The sequence below is a fragment of the Mesitornis unicolor genome, unplaced genomic scaffold (genome assembly GCF_000695765.1).
Source record: "Mesitornis unicolor isolate BGI_N332 unplaced genomic scaffold, ASM69576v1 scaffold2948, whole genome shotgun sequence".
Lineage (NCBI taxonomy): Eukaryota > Metazoa > Chordata > Aves > Mesitornithiformes > Mesitornithidae > Mesitornis > Mesitornis unicolor.
The window spans coordinates 20,821-37,284 of record NW_010200967.1 but is presented as its reverse complement, the minus strand read 5'-3'; the positions used below and the strand labels follow the sequence as shown (position 1 = coordinate 37,284).

The 16,464-nt window shown below is 36.6% G+C and overlaps 1 protein-coding gene across 1 annotated transcript in view; it reads right to left on the bottom strand.

Annotated features, from left to right (window-relative positions):
* Positions 1-3,015: 3,015 nt before the first annotated feature.
* Positions 3,016-16,464, bottom strand: part of ADCYAP1R1 (adenylate cyclase activating polypeptide 1 (pituitary) receptor type I) — a gene marked incomplete at its 5' end in the record, with an annotated part of 34,219 nt that continues 20,770 nt past the window's right edge. The window contains 3 exons of the mRNA XM_010189897.1: positions 3,016-3,204; positions 6,050-6,091; positions 6,309-6,438. Coding sequence (XP_010188199.1) covers positions 3,016-3,204; positions 6,050-6,091; positions 6,309-6,438 — 361 coding nt within the window. The remainder of the gene's footprint in view (positions 3,205-6,049; positions 6,092-6,308; positions 6,439-16,464) is intronic.

Genomic DNA, 16,464 nt, shown 5'->3' with positions numbered 1-16,464 from the left:
TGAACAAGAAATACAGAGACTGCAACAGCAGAAATTTTCCCTCCACTGCCCTCCAACTTGTCCTGCTCATTGGCTCTAGGAATTTAAGGGGAAAGTCCAAATTTTCGTGACTATTTAGTCCTCGGCCCCTCTTGCTGATATTGCCAAAAAAAAAAAAATAATTAATAATAATCTGCTGAGGCCAAATCCCAAACCAAAGTGAAGTGGCTTTATTCTAACGATAACATTAGTTTTATCTACTGATTTTAATTTAGCTGAGGACCATGTCTCCAGTGTATATGGTTGGAAGGTGGTTTTGGTGATGTGGACATTTGCCCACGAGGCACTGGACTGAGATCCACCAACTCAAAATGTAGAGCATTGCAGGACAGGCAGGAAAAAACAATGGAATCCAAAAGTAATCTCAGGAAAAGCTTCAACAACAATGAAAATTAGAAAAAAAAATCCAAACATTTTCTTCCTCTGGACTGAAACATGGCAAATGTTTCCAGCCACAGGCAGTTATTCAACACCTTCTTCTCAAAAGTTTTAATTTATTACTGCTTGAATATTGGCTACTAGCCAATCATGCAAAATACACTTTTTGATTTTTTTTTTAAATAATAAGCTTACAGTATTGTCAATATAATACCTTGTGAAAGCCCATACTACAGGAAATACAAATCTCAATGTTATCTGTTCATCTAATGTTAGATAGTCTCATTTAAAAAATGTCTAAGTATGCATTTACCTGATAGATGTGACTTTCCCCATCTCACGTGTCTTTCTGAGCTGCAAAGTGCATGGTTCCTTGGGAAACTTTCTAAAATAGCTTTTAGCAGCATCTAATGAGAGAGGAAGCTCCATTCTATCAGTTCAAAATATTTCAGTTATTTTTGCAGAGAGTTTGGAAAAAAGGGACAAATTCTGCTCTCAGAGCAGCAAACCAGTGCTGAACACTTGAAAATAAAAGGTGTCTGGATACTATGACTCCGACTTAAAATACTGGATTATAATGTAAGTGATTTAAACTGTTTTGCTGGTCCTCTGTGCAAGGGTAGATTTCACCTGACAGGGGTGAAAGAGCATGATCCTGTATCAATATGATGTCAGTAAACATTTCTGTGTGTTTTGAGTTAATTTTACATTCATTTACACTGCTACAACTGAGAGCAGATTATGTCTCATAAAGCACTATATAAGTGTTAAATATTATTATCATTAATATGTCTTTCACAACTTTCTGAAACCTTTTTTCTCCTTTTAAAAATAAGGAAACTCTCATTACTTTTAAAAACCTATGCTTAAAATGACATTAAAACCTGAACTAACAAAAACCAGTGAAATTAAAAGCTCACACTCAGCTAACACAAAAATTTCGAGTCTTTCACTTTCTTTTTTCACGTTCCTAATGTGCCAACTAACACTAAAGAACAAACCTGAATTTTGAATTTCCTGGTTACTATTAGTTTCAGTTCAAAATTTCACATTTAAAATGTCATTTTCATTTTTGTTTTTTAATATATGCATATGCATACGTGCACAAATATATTTTTATATATATATATATTTATCAGTTCATAAATCCAAAATTAAGTGAGTGTTAGGACAGTCCTCAAAGCTTTTACGCACTGTATAAAGACTTTTAAGAATTGACATCATCGACATTTGATTGAAGTAGATGTGCATCAGTCATGGCTTTAACTACAAAGGTTGAAAGAACATTTTAGTTTCACTCAAAGAAAACCAGTAAGACCATTGGTGGTTAAACAAACTGAATATCCAAAGAGAAATAAAACTTCCAGGTGTGGGAAGTCATCCAAAGTCTTTATCTTTTCCTTCAATACCATCTTATTGTTCAGTTTAGTTGCTCACCAAATGCAGATGACTTTTACCTTCCAAGGTGATCCTGCCAGATCCCTCTTGTGCCTCTTGATCTGGCAGGGAAAAGTCAACACACAGAAGTCAATCAAGTTGCAAAGGCACCACAGTCTGTGTGACAGTACTACACAAAACCATACCCTGTTTGGACACGGATGCAGAGGATTCAATGCTATCTGGAGGGAAAGGTTATCCTGGATCTGACTTTTGCTTTTAAGTTGTGAGGGAGGAGACAGTTAATTTTATTATTCAAATAACCCAATCAATCAATCTATCAATCAATCAACATCAAAAATATAGATATATCTCAACTACATGGCCCTTTTAGAAAATTCACAGCTTAGCTAGAACATAAAGCCTTCTCAGAAGTGTCCCTGGGTACAGAAAAAGACAGCTGATCCCACCTCTCTTGCCTGGAGCCCTTCCATGGATAAATAGTAGCTATACAGCTTCACATTGACACAGTAGTTTCTTTAAGTCCACTGGGTACACCTGACTAAATCCAGCCATGGATTTTCTGGAGTTCTTCCTGAATCGGCTGGTTTGATTAACCCAAGTATGTTAGCTCCATCCCAAGACTCAAAAGAGAAACACTGCAGAAATTCACATGCCAAAAGACAGGGACAGGCTAAGATATGTTTGACTAGGAAAAAACGAAAAAAAGGCAAATCCAAACCAAAATGAAAACTAACTTGAGAAAGAACAATTATCATGTCCATTCACAGATTAGTATCAGTATGGCAACCAAGGATCACAACTGCACAGCAATCACTTGTTACTTTTGACTGACGACAGATTACCTGCAGATGCTCTGAAATGAAAATCATTGTGTGGGTGGGCTTGGCCTGTTGTTTATCTTTTAAACATTTTTCCATTAATGGCCTTGCGTACAGCTGGGTATTTACACTGATTGTTAAAAAGATATATATATACACATTTCCTTTGCTTTTTCACCTCTACAAATATCAATGAATTGTTGGGTAGGAAAGGAAAGGGGAAAGGGGAAAAGGGGAAAGGGGGAAGGGGAAAGGAGAAAGGGGAAAGGGGAAAGGGGAAAGGGGAAAGGGAGACCTACACCACCATCAAAACATTATTTTTCTTTTTAAAGGGATGGTTTTTGGTTTGCTCGTTGATTTATTTGTTTTCCTTAGCTGCTCATGTCGCTAGGTTCTCCGCATTTATGCTGGACATCCGAATCTGAGAGCTGCTCTTGCTCAGAATGGAGAGTTGTGTCCCCCCGTTCACTCCGCTGCTCGCTAGAGAAGGATGACGATGTTTGAAATCCACAGCAAAATATCGGTTGACTTTCCAGCTCCTCCATTTTCTCTTTATTTCTGATTGCACCTTTAGGGAGAAACTTCAAAAGGTCATTTTTTATGTACTTAGCCGCTCGAGGACATGCTGACAAATAATCAAGTTTAGAAAAAAACACCACAATTTGACAGAATAATTTTTAAGGTTAATTTTAAACTCCTGACTTCAGCAAAATCTGAAGTGACTTCTCCATGTCTGAAGGAGGTCCAAGCATATATTGGGAACAACAGCCTGGGTTCTGTGTCTCTGACTTCAGATAATTTAAGATCAGCCCAGAGGTGCATAGAAGACCTGTGCAACACTAACTCCAGCACAGTTCTTTAGCTAGCTTCTTGGAAAAAATATCCTGTTTTCACCAATGGCCAGTACCAAAATGATAGTAAGGAGCCAAAGAAACCAGCAACCAAAAGGTACTAGACAGTAATGAAATAGTCTGTGTGCAAAGGCGGCTTGTCTCTCACCTGCGATTAATGGATGGATGTCTACACAAAACTTTATCTCCTGCTTTCAGATCACCTCTAAGTAGATGATAATTCTTGTATTCCTATACATCAATGACACTGTCTTTTCCCTTGAGCTTTTTTCGTGTGTGCCAACAGTAAATCACCAACAGTAAAACAATTTATGGTCAGAAGTTTAATAAGAAAATAAGAAAATAATTCTGTAGCTTTTCTACTTTTCATTCATCACTGATTATCTGGCAATCTTGTGTGTATACATATATGTACATGTAAAACAATAAAGATTTAAAATAAGAAAGTTCATGGTAGCTCAGACCAACATTTACTCAGTTTACTACTCATTCCTGACAGCAGCCTGTAGCATATTTCTGCCTGAAAGAGCATAAGAACAAGGAAATATGTAGAGATATTTCCCCAATATACTTTTCCAGTCTCCATGAGCTCCTGTGTCAAGGACATTCTTCTTGTCTTTAACAGTCATTGCTAGATTTTCCTAGACAAATACAATTGTCAAAACGGATAAGCATATGCCAAAATGCTAACCAAGTACTTCAACTGAGTGGACAATAACTACAGGGAGGAAAATACCAACTGGAAAACTTAAATTCTCCTTCTAGTACCTTTAAATTTCTATTTTGGTGAAAGTATAGGTAGGTATAGATTGGATAGAGTATGGAGGTATATTACCTCTGTAAAAAGAAAATAGTGTTTGCATGTGTTACTGTGTAATATACTGAAGATGAATCCTTCCTTACTCCAAGTAATTTAGTGGAGGCACAAGACATTGTCTAATATCTTGAAAGGCAAAATGGTTTTAATGAATCTGGCTGTATTATTTTGGCTAAGTAGCATCACACATCACCTTCCAAGAAATTGCAGAAAATCTGAGATACTGTGCATGTTACCTCAGAAGGTGCTTATCTCCAGATTAGTTTTAGACAAAACCTTCTTTTAGCACTCATGGAAGATAATAGATGAAATAACAGCTGTAGGTGGGAGAGATGGATATCCAATAATGCCAGCTGGTGAAGTATGAAAACAGCCACTAAGTCCAGCAAGGCACGATCCAGAACTCACCTTCTGAGCTTCTTGGCCCTGAGCTATGAATAATGTTTTAACAGATCTTTGGGTCCTTTGATATTCACCCTGACTAAGCCCATGAGCAACATGACCTATACATTTATTTGATGATGTTGAGGAGATTATTATGGTTATCTGAGAAGGAATCACTTTGACCAAGGAGGTAAAGATCTTCTGTACTAGAGACCAGCTAATGCATGCTATATGAAAACAAGCATAAATTTCTGGGCCCAGAAGGAATCCACACCAAGGTGTTAAGAGAAGTGGTTGACATTATTTCAAGGCCACTTTCTATAATATTTGAAAAGATGTCTAGATCAGAGGATATACCTAATGACTGGAAATGTCATAGGAATCTACAAGAAAGGCCCAAAAGAGCCTGGACGTCTGTTTTGTTTTGTTTTGTTTTGTTCTGTTCTGTTCTGTTCTATTCTATTCTGTTCTATTCTATTCTATTCTGGATCCAGGAAACTACCAACTTGTTAGTCTTACTTCAGTCTCTGAGAAAATAATGGAATGAGGCCTCCTAGAAAATATCACAAACTAAATGAAGCAGGTGTTTGGGAAGAGCCAGCAAAGATTTACCAAAAGCAAATCATTCTAGTTCAACCTAACCAGCTTCCACGACAAAATACATTTTTCTGTTTACATGGGTAGAGCAGCTGATGCTGTTTACCTGGACTTCAGCAAAACATTTGACACTTTCTCCCACAGCCTCTTCCTAGGCAAATTGGCAAGATACAGACGTGCCGGGTAGTCTGCAAGATGGGCAGGAAATAGGCTAACTGGCCACACTCAGAGGGTGATGAACAATGTTTTTGGCACAGGTCGGCAGCCTGTGACTAGTGGAGTCCTCCAGGGATTGATGCTGAACCCCACACTGTTTGCTCTTTATAAATGAACTGAGTGATGAGATTGAAAGCACCCTGAGAAAGTTGGCTGATGATACAGATTTGGATGGTGGACATGTCAAAAGTGAGAGCTACCTCACAGAAAGAACTGAAGGGGCTGGAAGAGTGGGTTAGCAAGAACTGTATGAAGTTGAACAACAGGTAAAGTCCTGCACATGGGATGACATAACCAAAGAGACCAGTATAGCCCCTGCACCTGCTAGAAAGCATTAATCTGAGCCATCGTCTCTAGCAAGGTCAATGTTTTGGTTTAGTAAAGATATCACACCTCTTTCTTTTGCCGAGTCATTGTGAGATTCAGCTTAAGGTATTAGGGAATATGGTAGATGATGAGTTACAGTGAAGATTTAAAGTAGCAGTTACTCCCACAAGAAAATGGAATGGGGATGATGAGCGGAGGAGGTTAAATATTAAAAATCTTACCTCCCCATTCAAGAAACAATAGAGAACAGCAACAACAAAACCCTAGGTAAACGGGAGAGAAAAAAAATAATGTGATTGAAATCCTTCAGTAAATGCTAGAAAATAGCTGGAGTTAAAACAAACAAACAAACAAAACCAAAATCCTAGTAACAAAACACATACATAAATGAATAAACACAGTCTGAGAACTGTGCATGCAAAGTAGTTATAATAAGTAGAGATTTCTTTTTAACAAAACCAGAATTCACTGTATAATCACCTGGAAAGATCCCAGTCCCAATTCAAACACTAGTCTCTCCCGCTTACTGACATTTTCAGGAGAAAAAGCAAACACCGTGTAGTGAATTCCAAACAAGGGGATAAGCAGTAGTGTAGAGCGAGCCAGCCTCCTGTTATAATAGAGTGAAAGAACTTTAATGCAGCCTTGTAATAAACAGCTTGTGCTTTAATTAAAGAAGAAAACACAGAAAATATTTTGTTGCCTGCCTTTTGGGGAATACACACACTGTATAATTATACAAACAAATATACAACATTCTCATTTGTTCTCAAACAGTGATTTCACAAAGACTGTAGTTTGCTCCCATTTCTTCACACTGGTATGATAATAGCACATTAGCAATGCTTAATACTCTGTGCTGTTATTTTCATTTGCATTATTATAAGCAGGGATTTTTTCCTACTGTGCCAAACATGAGGAGACTAATCTTGCTATGGGATTCAGACTGCTACCATAACACAGTAACAAACCTCTCACCCAATTGCCTAATCCCAGTGGAGTGTTTGAAATTACCTTTGTGTGTGTGTGAATTTATTTCTGTCTAGCAAAAAATTCTACAACAGTAATACAAATTAAGCTAAAAAAACCCCCTGTATGTTCTTATACTCATGACTGTTCCTCAAGGTCTTGGGTTTGGTCTCATTTATACTTTTGGAAACCTAAGTGCAATTCCATTGTGTAATCATTTCCATTACATTTGAATAAAGAGGTTGTAGAAGAAAATCAAATTACGTATATATACAAAAAGGCTGGAGATGAATGTGTGTACCTGTAAGCACTTAACTGATGATGGATGAATATCCTTTACAGCAGGTGTCTAGCCAAGACTTATGCATACTTATGCATGTTTTGATCAGTGCCATTTGCTGATTTAGCAGCAAAAAAAAAAAAGACCCAAAAGAAAACAAATTTTGATCTGAATATAAGGCAAGCACTTTATTATAAACTAAGTGGCCTAAGGTAAATTCCAGGACATTTTCAAAAGGGAAAAATTAGGACTGATTTCCTTTAAGCAAGTTCAGGAGGCAGATGAAGGGCAAGGGAAGCTAAAAAGCCATGAGGGTTTTTGGAAGAGATGCATACTTTTTAAAATTTGAATGTTCACTCTACTTGAATCTATATGGCATACTACAGACATGTTTGAATTTGCTAATAATTGCCTAAATATGACATTTGTCTTACTGGAAGTCAAAACTTAATTAATACATCTCCAATAACTGTGAACATGGGCTCTTATATCCAATACTAAACTGGAAATGGGATATCAGTTCATTGCTAGTATTCCTCCTACTTTGTGCACTTGATGGTGATAAATACATTACAACCCTTGCCTTAAGATTGTACTTAACACACATGGTTCGTTATCAAATCTCAAGTCTTGGTGAAAGACCCCACAATCCAGAGAACACAGTTCTGGTGAATTCTGAAGTATGACATTGGCCAAAAATGTTTCGACAAGAGATAAACAGCCTTGGAACAGGTTGATGAAGAGCATACAGTCTCAAAATTTGGTCATCTCTAGAAAAAGTAAGCTATACAGGAGTGATCCAGCTAAATGGACTAAAAGACCTTTTAAGGTCCTCTCTAGTCCTTTTTCTCTATGGACATGTAAACAGATTAATGGAAAGGAACCTAAACATAGTGGAAGAAATTATAGAATAATGCTATCTCCATGAACAAAAAAGGATGTAAAGAACATATGTGTCTTAAACTAGTCATGGAATAAAAAAATTCTTAAGGCAGTGAACTGGTCGAAGAAGTATCTCTCAAAATCTGTTACACTTTGTATTCAGAATTAATGACAAGAAGAAGAAAAGGATAAATGCTATTTTGATGTAAAAGTCAGAACAGAATTGTTATTATTATGTTGTATGTCACCACAGTCCCAGGAGATTAATTTTGTGAAAGATGTGGAGGAAGTTTTTTTCTATTGTCAGTTTTCTGGCATTAAATTATACCTGATTAATCATACAATTAGTTTGTAAGATCTTGAAATATAATGTCATCATCAATTCTTCGAGATGCTGCCTTCAATATCGTCATAAAAGTCAAGAAGAAAATACATGAAATGTAAGAAATAACATATTTGGAAGATTATGGATTATTAAGAGCTATAAAGAGAAAAATATTTTAATTATAGGAAAAACTTGAGAGACACTAATGACTGTGTGGATGGTGATGAATTCTCTTTTTTAAAGAGCATTAAGAAGAAAGAAGACTTAAAGCAGCACCTGCATGAGATGTAAGTTTATGTGCAATGCTGAAATGAAGATGGCTATGAATGTGGCCTTTCCATAAGGTGTTAGTACAGAAGGACACAGATAACAGTGATCTCTCTTTTTCCTCACTCTTCTATTGAATTATGGAAAGACATCTTTATAACAGAAAGAATAGAAATCAGAAAGGTTGTCTGACCGGTACCTGGAGGAACCATATCTTTATTTTTTTCATTGCACATGTTAAGAAGACTGCTGAAGTGTCTATGGATATTACATAGGACATAATGTCATGAATTGGAAATGAAAATACACATTACATTGCATTGCCGTGTAGAATTTCCAGTGATTTCTACCGAATATTCCAGTGTGTTTCAATTGCGCATTTTAAAACAGGTTTCTAGAAGACAAACTAATGCTGTGTTTTGAACAAACACAGTAACTGTACATCAGATGAAAAAAAACAACTACTTTGAGCAAATGTGCAACAGCACACAAGGACCAATTGGTTTTGAGTGTTCTAAATAGGTTTTTTTCAGCTTTTTTTAAATGGGATGTAACAAAGATATATGTCTAGATTCAGAACTTGCAGATCGAAACGTAAGAACTGCTGAGCATCTGATGATGCTATTTGGAATGAACAAAGAAGGCCATCAGAAAACATGGGTCCTCTGAATCAGGAACCTGAATCTCCAGAAGCAATCGTGTAAGGAAATTTGTGATTGTCATTCTTTATTCTGTCTCTGAGAGAGGTGAGTATTGTAGCTTAAAGCTTACTCTCCCATCAGTTCCAGGTACCTCCACTGCACTGAAGATGGGTCTTGTGCCATTTTTGCTGGGACTGTAGTTGCTTCTGATGGACTAATTGCAAAGTCGTGTAGCTCAAAACAGCCATTGTCAACTTTCATAAGATTTGACAGATGATACCGTTTGCTATTGAGCTAAGGATAAAATACAGTATAACTTTTACTCTGGCAAAGACTTTTTTGCCTTGGTTTTAGAGGTTCTCATCACCCAACTTTTTTAATGCAAAATCTCACAGACTGTCAAAAGAAGCAAAAGATCTTCAAACCATAACCTCTGAAGTAAGACTATGTCGTTGTCCTGCTGTTTAGGCCTGCCTCTTCAAAGTTCATTTTAAATGCTGGATCTTAAATGAAATTAAATCTATCCAATATAAACTATTGCAGTGAAGACATCAAGGTCCCTGGTAGTCATGTAGAACAATATTCATCTCACCAAGGTTTGGACATAGATAATGTAGATATTTATACTGAAATTGTTAACATAATAACTCTAAAGCTGATGCAGAGAAAAATGCGCTTTTAAGACATAGTTCTTGCCTGCTATAGGTGCTTCTTTAAGAAGAGGTGACTCCTGTTTTACACGCCATGGGAATGTACTGAATGCATCTATTAATTTGCATATTGATTAGCTCAAAGTTAGGAGATATCTCCAATGATGGCATCTATTTTTAGTTAAATTAATTCCACACCTAGATTCCCTTTATTGTCATTGAAGAGCAACAGGTACTTACGCAAAAGGACAAATCATTTGTCTCTAAGGAAAGCCTTAACACACACAAAGTCTCTCCATTGACTACAAAGGGAATCTGGACAAAGTTGTAATATAAATTGTTGCACTGTTGCCTTGTGTAGTTTAAATTAGAGAAATTCCATCTCTTTGGCCATAACTCAGTCATGAATACGTATGTATCTTTCAGAAAACTCAGCTTTAAGAGCAGTGGAAGCTTACTAAGACTTTCATATTTTGACATAAAAAAATAAGGTTTAATTATGTTTATTGGAATCATACAGAGTTTTTCTGGGTCCCTGTTCAGGTTGAAGTCTTCTTGTCATTTTCTAGATAAAGGATTTAACCTTTCATTTTTCTGAAATGCTGTACATAATATATTTTTTTTTCTCTGTAAATGCCCAATATTAAGTCTATGCTGCATCAGGTTTTAAATTAATTAGTAGACTTCATATTTCAAACTAACTCCTCCGAAATGTAGGTCCTAGTTTTACTTAACTGTCCTTCGACCTCAAACCTCTCTCAGTGTAAAATATGGAACTGATAACTGTTCTTCTATTCCCTATTTCTTCTATTCCCTATTTCTTCTATCTGCTTTTGCACAATGTCAGTCTGTTGGCTGAGTATTTTGAGCATCTTCATTGATCTATTTCTTAAATAACTTGAGGAGATGTAACATCACAAAGAAAGTTTATTTTCGTGTTTAAATTTTCTTTTCTAGCAACAAACATAAAATATGCAGCGATAAGACACAAAATGACCTTTTCCCCTGATGTTATCAAAGATAACAACTAAGCTTCAGCAAAATGCTGGACTGTCGGATTTGTGTGGCAGGACATCTCTGAGAGTGTTGATTTACACTCATAAAATTGTTGTGAAATTCAAGGGAAAGTTCATCAGGAAACATACTGGATATACATTTCTGAAAGGTACGCCTTATCTAAATTAATCATGTGGGCTTCTTATACAAGTAACAGACAGTGAGGTGCATGATGAGAAAGTGATTGATTAATACACCTCTAGACTAAATGACATTTATTTCCTTTTCTCCATGCCTCACTCTCCATAGGCAAATCTTTGACAATGACTTCTGATTAGGCACATATTTTGATACTAGGGTAACCTTAGCCATTCCCCACCCCTGGGTGTAAACTAACACAACTTCACTCAATGGACTAAAAATGTTTTACACTAGCTGAGAGTCTGATTCACTCAGTCCTGTCCTGTCCCTGTTGTTCGAACAAACTTTCAGGTGAAACATTTACTCTCAATATGACCAGCGCTCACCTCTGCTGTATAATAAAGAGCAACTTTTAATAGTTTCTATACAGACACTACTCAAAACTATAAATAGCATCAGCCATAATTACAAAATTAAAAAAAAACACCCCAAAACCTTAAAGTCTTTGATCGTGGTGTATCGGCAAAAGCACAGAACAACAATAACTTCTACATGCAACAAGAACTAAATGAATGCTTCCTCTCTGGTTACTACCCCTCTGCTCATATCCATTCATTTACTTGCAACATGCGTCATACAAACACAGTAATGCCACAGGATTGCGTACACTTACAGGGTAATGGTTGATAGTTCTGACATCTTGCAAGAGTGCTGGTTAGCCCTCTTAGGCTTACAGTAGCATTTCTGAACGCAGCTGCTAAATATGACAAGATTAGCATTTTTTTCAGCATATTGTGAACAGGCCAAGGTAGGTCACTTTCAACACATTTCATGAGACACGTCACAAAGATGGAAAGCGGACATGACAGAATGAAATTACAGCACAAACCAGCTGCTCCACTGAAGCAAAAATAAACGAAAGAATTAAAATGCACTGGCTGTTGCTGGCAATCATAATGTGTTGATTCACAGACAAACCAAAGATTGAACAACCTGGAAGCAGGCGGGCAGCGTTACGCATCCAAAATACACATGACCTTTGCTGTCTGGTATTATATAGAGGGTAACAGAACAATATATCAAATGAAAGTTGACTGCACGCTTGTGGAGAACAATTAAATAGTAACATAAACTTGTAGAATGGAGATTAATCTAAGATGAAGTTGGATCAGATGTTCCTCATTTTCATTTGTAAGTACCCAAGGTAGTGTGGATCCCTTCTTTTTAGTGAAGAGTACCAGTAAGGACACGAAAACACTTTTTTGTCCAGCTTCCTTGATGCGTGGGGAGGGGAATTTGGTATGGAAAGCGCATGCCTGACTGGTGACTCAGAGGCACTGCTTATTTTTTGTCATACACATTAGGACGGGTGAGACCATAAAAGCAGCAGGCACATATACTGTGGACCAGGACTATGATACCTACAGCTTGTACTCTATAAAGAGCTGCTATGGAGAATGGGATGTTACATTTCAACTAGCTAGAGAAAGGCTCATTCAAATCAGCTGTTGAGAGAGGTAATCTGAAAAAGCATGGGAATGCATTTTGAGGGATCTGAGGGATAGAGATTTTGTATTAGTTATGGTAGGCTGAAAAACATGAGAACTGAAATTAGTAATTTCTTGAAGACTTTCATGGGGAGGTTTTTTAATTTGCTTTGTTTTCAACATATGGTAATTTGGCAGGAGTCACCTCAGGAAAGGTATAGAAGTCTAAAGAATAGAAGTCTAAATAAATTGGACATCCTTGGCCCTTTGAGAATCATCAGAGAGAATAAGTAGACAAGAGAAAAATACACATTTATTGGTCAGGGTATATCTAACCTATTTTAGATGTCCACTTTATGATGGGATGAATGGGATCAACACCAAACACAAGTGACTACTCTAACTAAATATTCATTTATGTAAGGGATATTAAAATGATTTTTTAAATCAATTGCCTACAGGCAATACATCTAACTTTATTCAAACAAATCAAACTCTATTTCTGTTGCTCTGCTAATACGCACAGCCTATGATTTGTGTTCACCTAGCCAGAGATGGAGGATGCAATTTATAAACTGAACAGTAAAACAAAATAAATTGAAGACAGATTAAATTTATCCCTACTGTTAACTCCTTTAAGGTAATGCCATTTACTAGAGTTTTGTTTTGATTTGTTTTGTTTCCTTTTGGGTAATCAAAACCTGACTGCTGTGCTGTTATTAAAGATTATAGCATAAGAGCTGGAGAGAATACAGTATCATGGCATGAACATATCCAGGAAATAGAAATAGTAATCATAGTTGAACTTGCAAAATAAATCTCATTTCTTGGATTACTAAGGAAGTAAACATGGAAATGAATGTTCCTTTCACGGGATCACGTCTGTGATAAAATTTCACACCACCTCTCTTTTTCACGGAGCTGGGTTATGCATCAATTGTCAGCTAAGACTGATTAAAAATAAAGTGGGAAGTTTTAGAGATAGGTAGTTCCTTTTTATTATGATTGAGACTTTCAGAACTATGTATTTTTAGTGTCTCACTCATTTTTTGATCACCTGACCTGAAACACATTTTATCAGACCAATTTTTACCACAAGAGGGCTGCTCAGCATGTGTAGAAAAGCAGTGCTTATGAAGGCATTTTAAGGCACATAACCTGAAAATGAAACATCTAAAAATCAATAATCCCTTTGAAAACCCTCAGTCATGAGGTGCTGTAGGGAATTGTGTTTTTAAATGATACACTTAATATTGCTGTGATAATCTGGAAAGAAAAAAATCACCACCCAAGTTCCCTTTACTGCTTATGCTATTTTATTTGGAGGGGATTAATTTTCATTATAGGTTTTTCTAGTGAATAGAACTAACATGACAGCACTTGATATTTGCTAGAATTATCTAAAAGGATAGAATTGCTTTTGAAAATAGTATTTAAAAATTCACTGCTGCTCCCTATTCAATAAAGGGACATTTACACATGAGCATGTGATGGAAAGTTTTGCTAGCACTCTTAGGAAAATATTAATGTTTTAGTGCTGTTAGCATATTTTCTGTGATTCTATTTAATTTAGGCAGAATAATCTCTCTTATCCTAGATATTTTCAAGTGACCTAAAATCTTTAGAGTACAAAACTGATAGAAGTTCTCGTCCACTTTTTTTTTCTTTCATTTTTTAAAAATTTATTTATTTATTTATCATCAAAGTAGAAACACTGGTGGAAGGAAAGGGACAGAGAGAGAAAAGACAGAGGAGCCAGGAACCATAAAGAAATGAGAAGGAGGAAAAAATATCCAAATAAGAGAAAATTAATATAAATGAGATTATGGTAGCAAAACACTACATGAATTAGGGCAGGATCCTCAGATCTCTGTAGGCACACACAGAATGGAATTGGTCACATCTAACTATATATATCTAGGATGGATTTAAACTCAACTATCATCTTTAAGGCACTCAAGCATGGAAAGAAACAGGCACTTCCAGAGGCTGAGCTGACCTGTGTAACAGAGGTGTCTGAGACATACGGGATGCATTGTCTTACGGAGGTGCCCTGGTCTCTGTGTTTGACCATAGATGACGACTACACTGCGTAGATTAAATACGAGACTTTAGACAGCTAAAGGCAAACAAGCTGAGTCTCACCGCATGTGTCCTGTGCATGGACTGCAGCTGCATCTGGGAGGAAGAGGGAGGGTGCTAGGGTGGAAGGGGAAAGAAAAGGTTAAACATTCCCAGGATTAAATGAGTGATGTTTGATGTGGCTGAAGACCATCTTGTCAGACTGAACACCCTGATGTCTGGCAAATAAATGCAAATGAGAGAGTACACAAATTTGAGGCAAAGGTACTGGCAATTCAATTCTAAAGACTGTAGGTTTCTCAGAGGTGTTTAAGAGAAGTAAAATGAGCATGCTGATTCAGGGGAATGAAGTTATGCTGTATTACCAAGGCCATGTAGTACTTAATGAAAAAGAACAGGATTCTGAGTTTATGTCACTAATAGCACACAGGGAATGATAGAGTTTGTGGGTTGTCTCTGAATATGTTGAAGGGAAATCCTTTGGGGAAGCACAGTAGAGATAGAATTTAATTCATACAAATTTAAACTGTGTCTCATTAAGATTTTTTGTGCACCCTGCTCGTTAATTCTATGTTACTTCACTACAAAAAGGATTGGCAACTGTGTAGTAGTAGTAAAAGGAATATTGAAACAAATCAATGAAATAAAGTACTGAAAATACAGTAAAAAGCTAACTGAAGTGAAAGTAGAAAGGTTTTATGGGAGAGAAAAAAAATGAAATTAAGCCATATCGTCTATTTAGGCTACATGCCTACTTACCTACAGCTGATATTATTATAGGTTGGGGGATTTCTTTCCTTGCTGCTCAGTAGCTAAGTGTTTCCTGAAGCTCAACTTGTTTCTTGGCCAAAACACCAACTATGTTAAAAAAACTCTGGACTTACAGATCAGATGTAAGCAGCTTGGAAAACTGAACTCATTCTGTGAGCAGAAACCAGACTATACAATTCCACTCTGCCCCTGTGGCCGTAGGCCCTGATCCACCATGTGTCAGTACTCTCATTTACCTCTCTCATCCAGACACAGAATTAGCATGGGTGCTTCTCAGCAACATAGCTTATCTATGTTCCATAGAACCCTCTCATCTAATTTTCAGAGTTAACAATATAGCTATATGCCTTTTAACTTGTCACCTCATGCTTTACAGTCATGATGAGAAACAGACCATAAAGTGAGATGAGCTGAAAGTACAACCACTGTTGTGGTCTTCATTAAAAAATGCAACTCTGCTTCTCTCCTCTTCAACTAAAAACAAGTTCAGAAGTCTTAGTCTAGTCACCTTTCGCCAAAGTCTTAGTCTTGTTACCTATTTTTTACTGTTAACGCCAACAAACTAAAAAAAATTCCCCTGACCTCTCTAAAGGGTCTAAGGTATTCTAAGATCTTCTGTCATCTGGGAATAATCTGAAAACCAGCTGGGAAAAAAGAGAAAGTGTGAGGTCTCCTTTATAGTCCTTGTCCAAAACACATTAGAATCAGTTGACTTTAGTTGGCACTAGTAGTCCACTTTTATCCAACATTTTGGTCTCTGCCTTTTAGGGCTCTTGCATTCATTTAACATGGGACAGGTCAGCTTTGTTTCTCTTCACTGTTTTGAGTAGGTGTGTCTTACACAACTCAGTGGATTACTTTGCTTTTTAGTGTTTTGGAGGAACATAAAGAAGATATGCATTTCTGGTGTCTATGTATTTGCTAAGTCAATGAACTTCAAACTAAAAACTAGGGTGTATGTAGAAAAACCTCATCAGGGTCTTCTGTGGAGTTCAAAGCTCCCATATCATAGATAATATTCAACGTCCTCTATACACTTTACATGAGTACACTTTTAATTCCACCAAAGTTAGATTTAATCTATTCTAAGTGAAAGTTATGATGGTAATTACAAAAATCATTTGTCACAGAAACAGCATATCTGT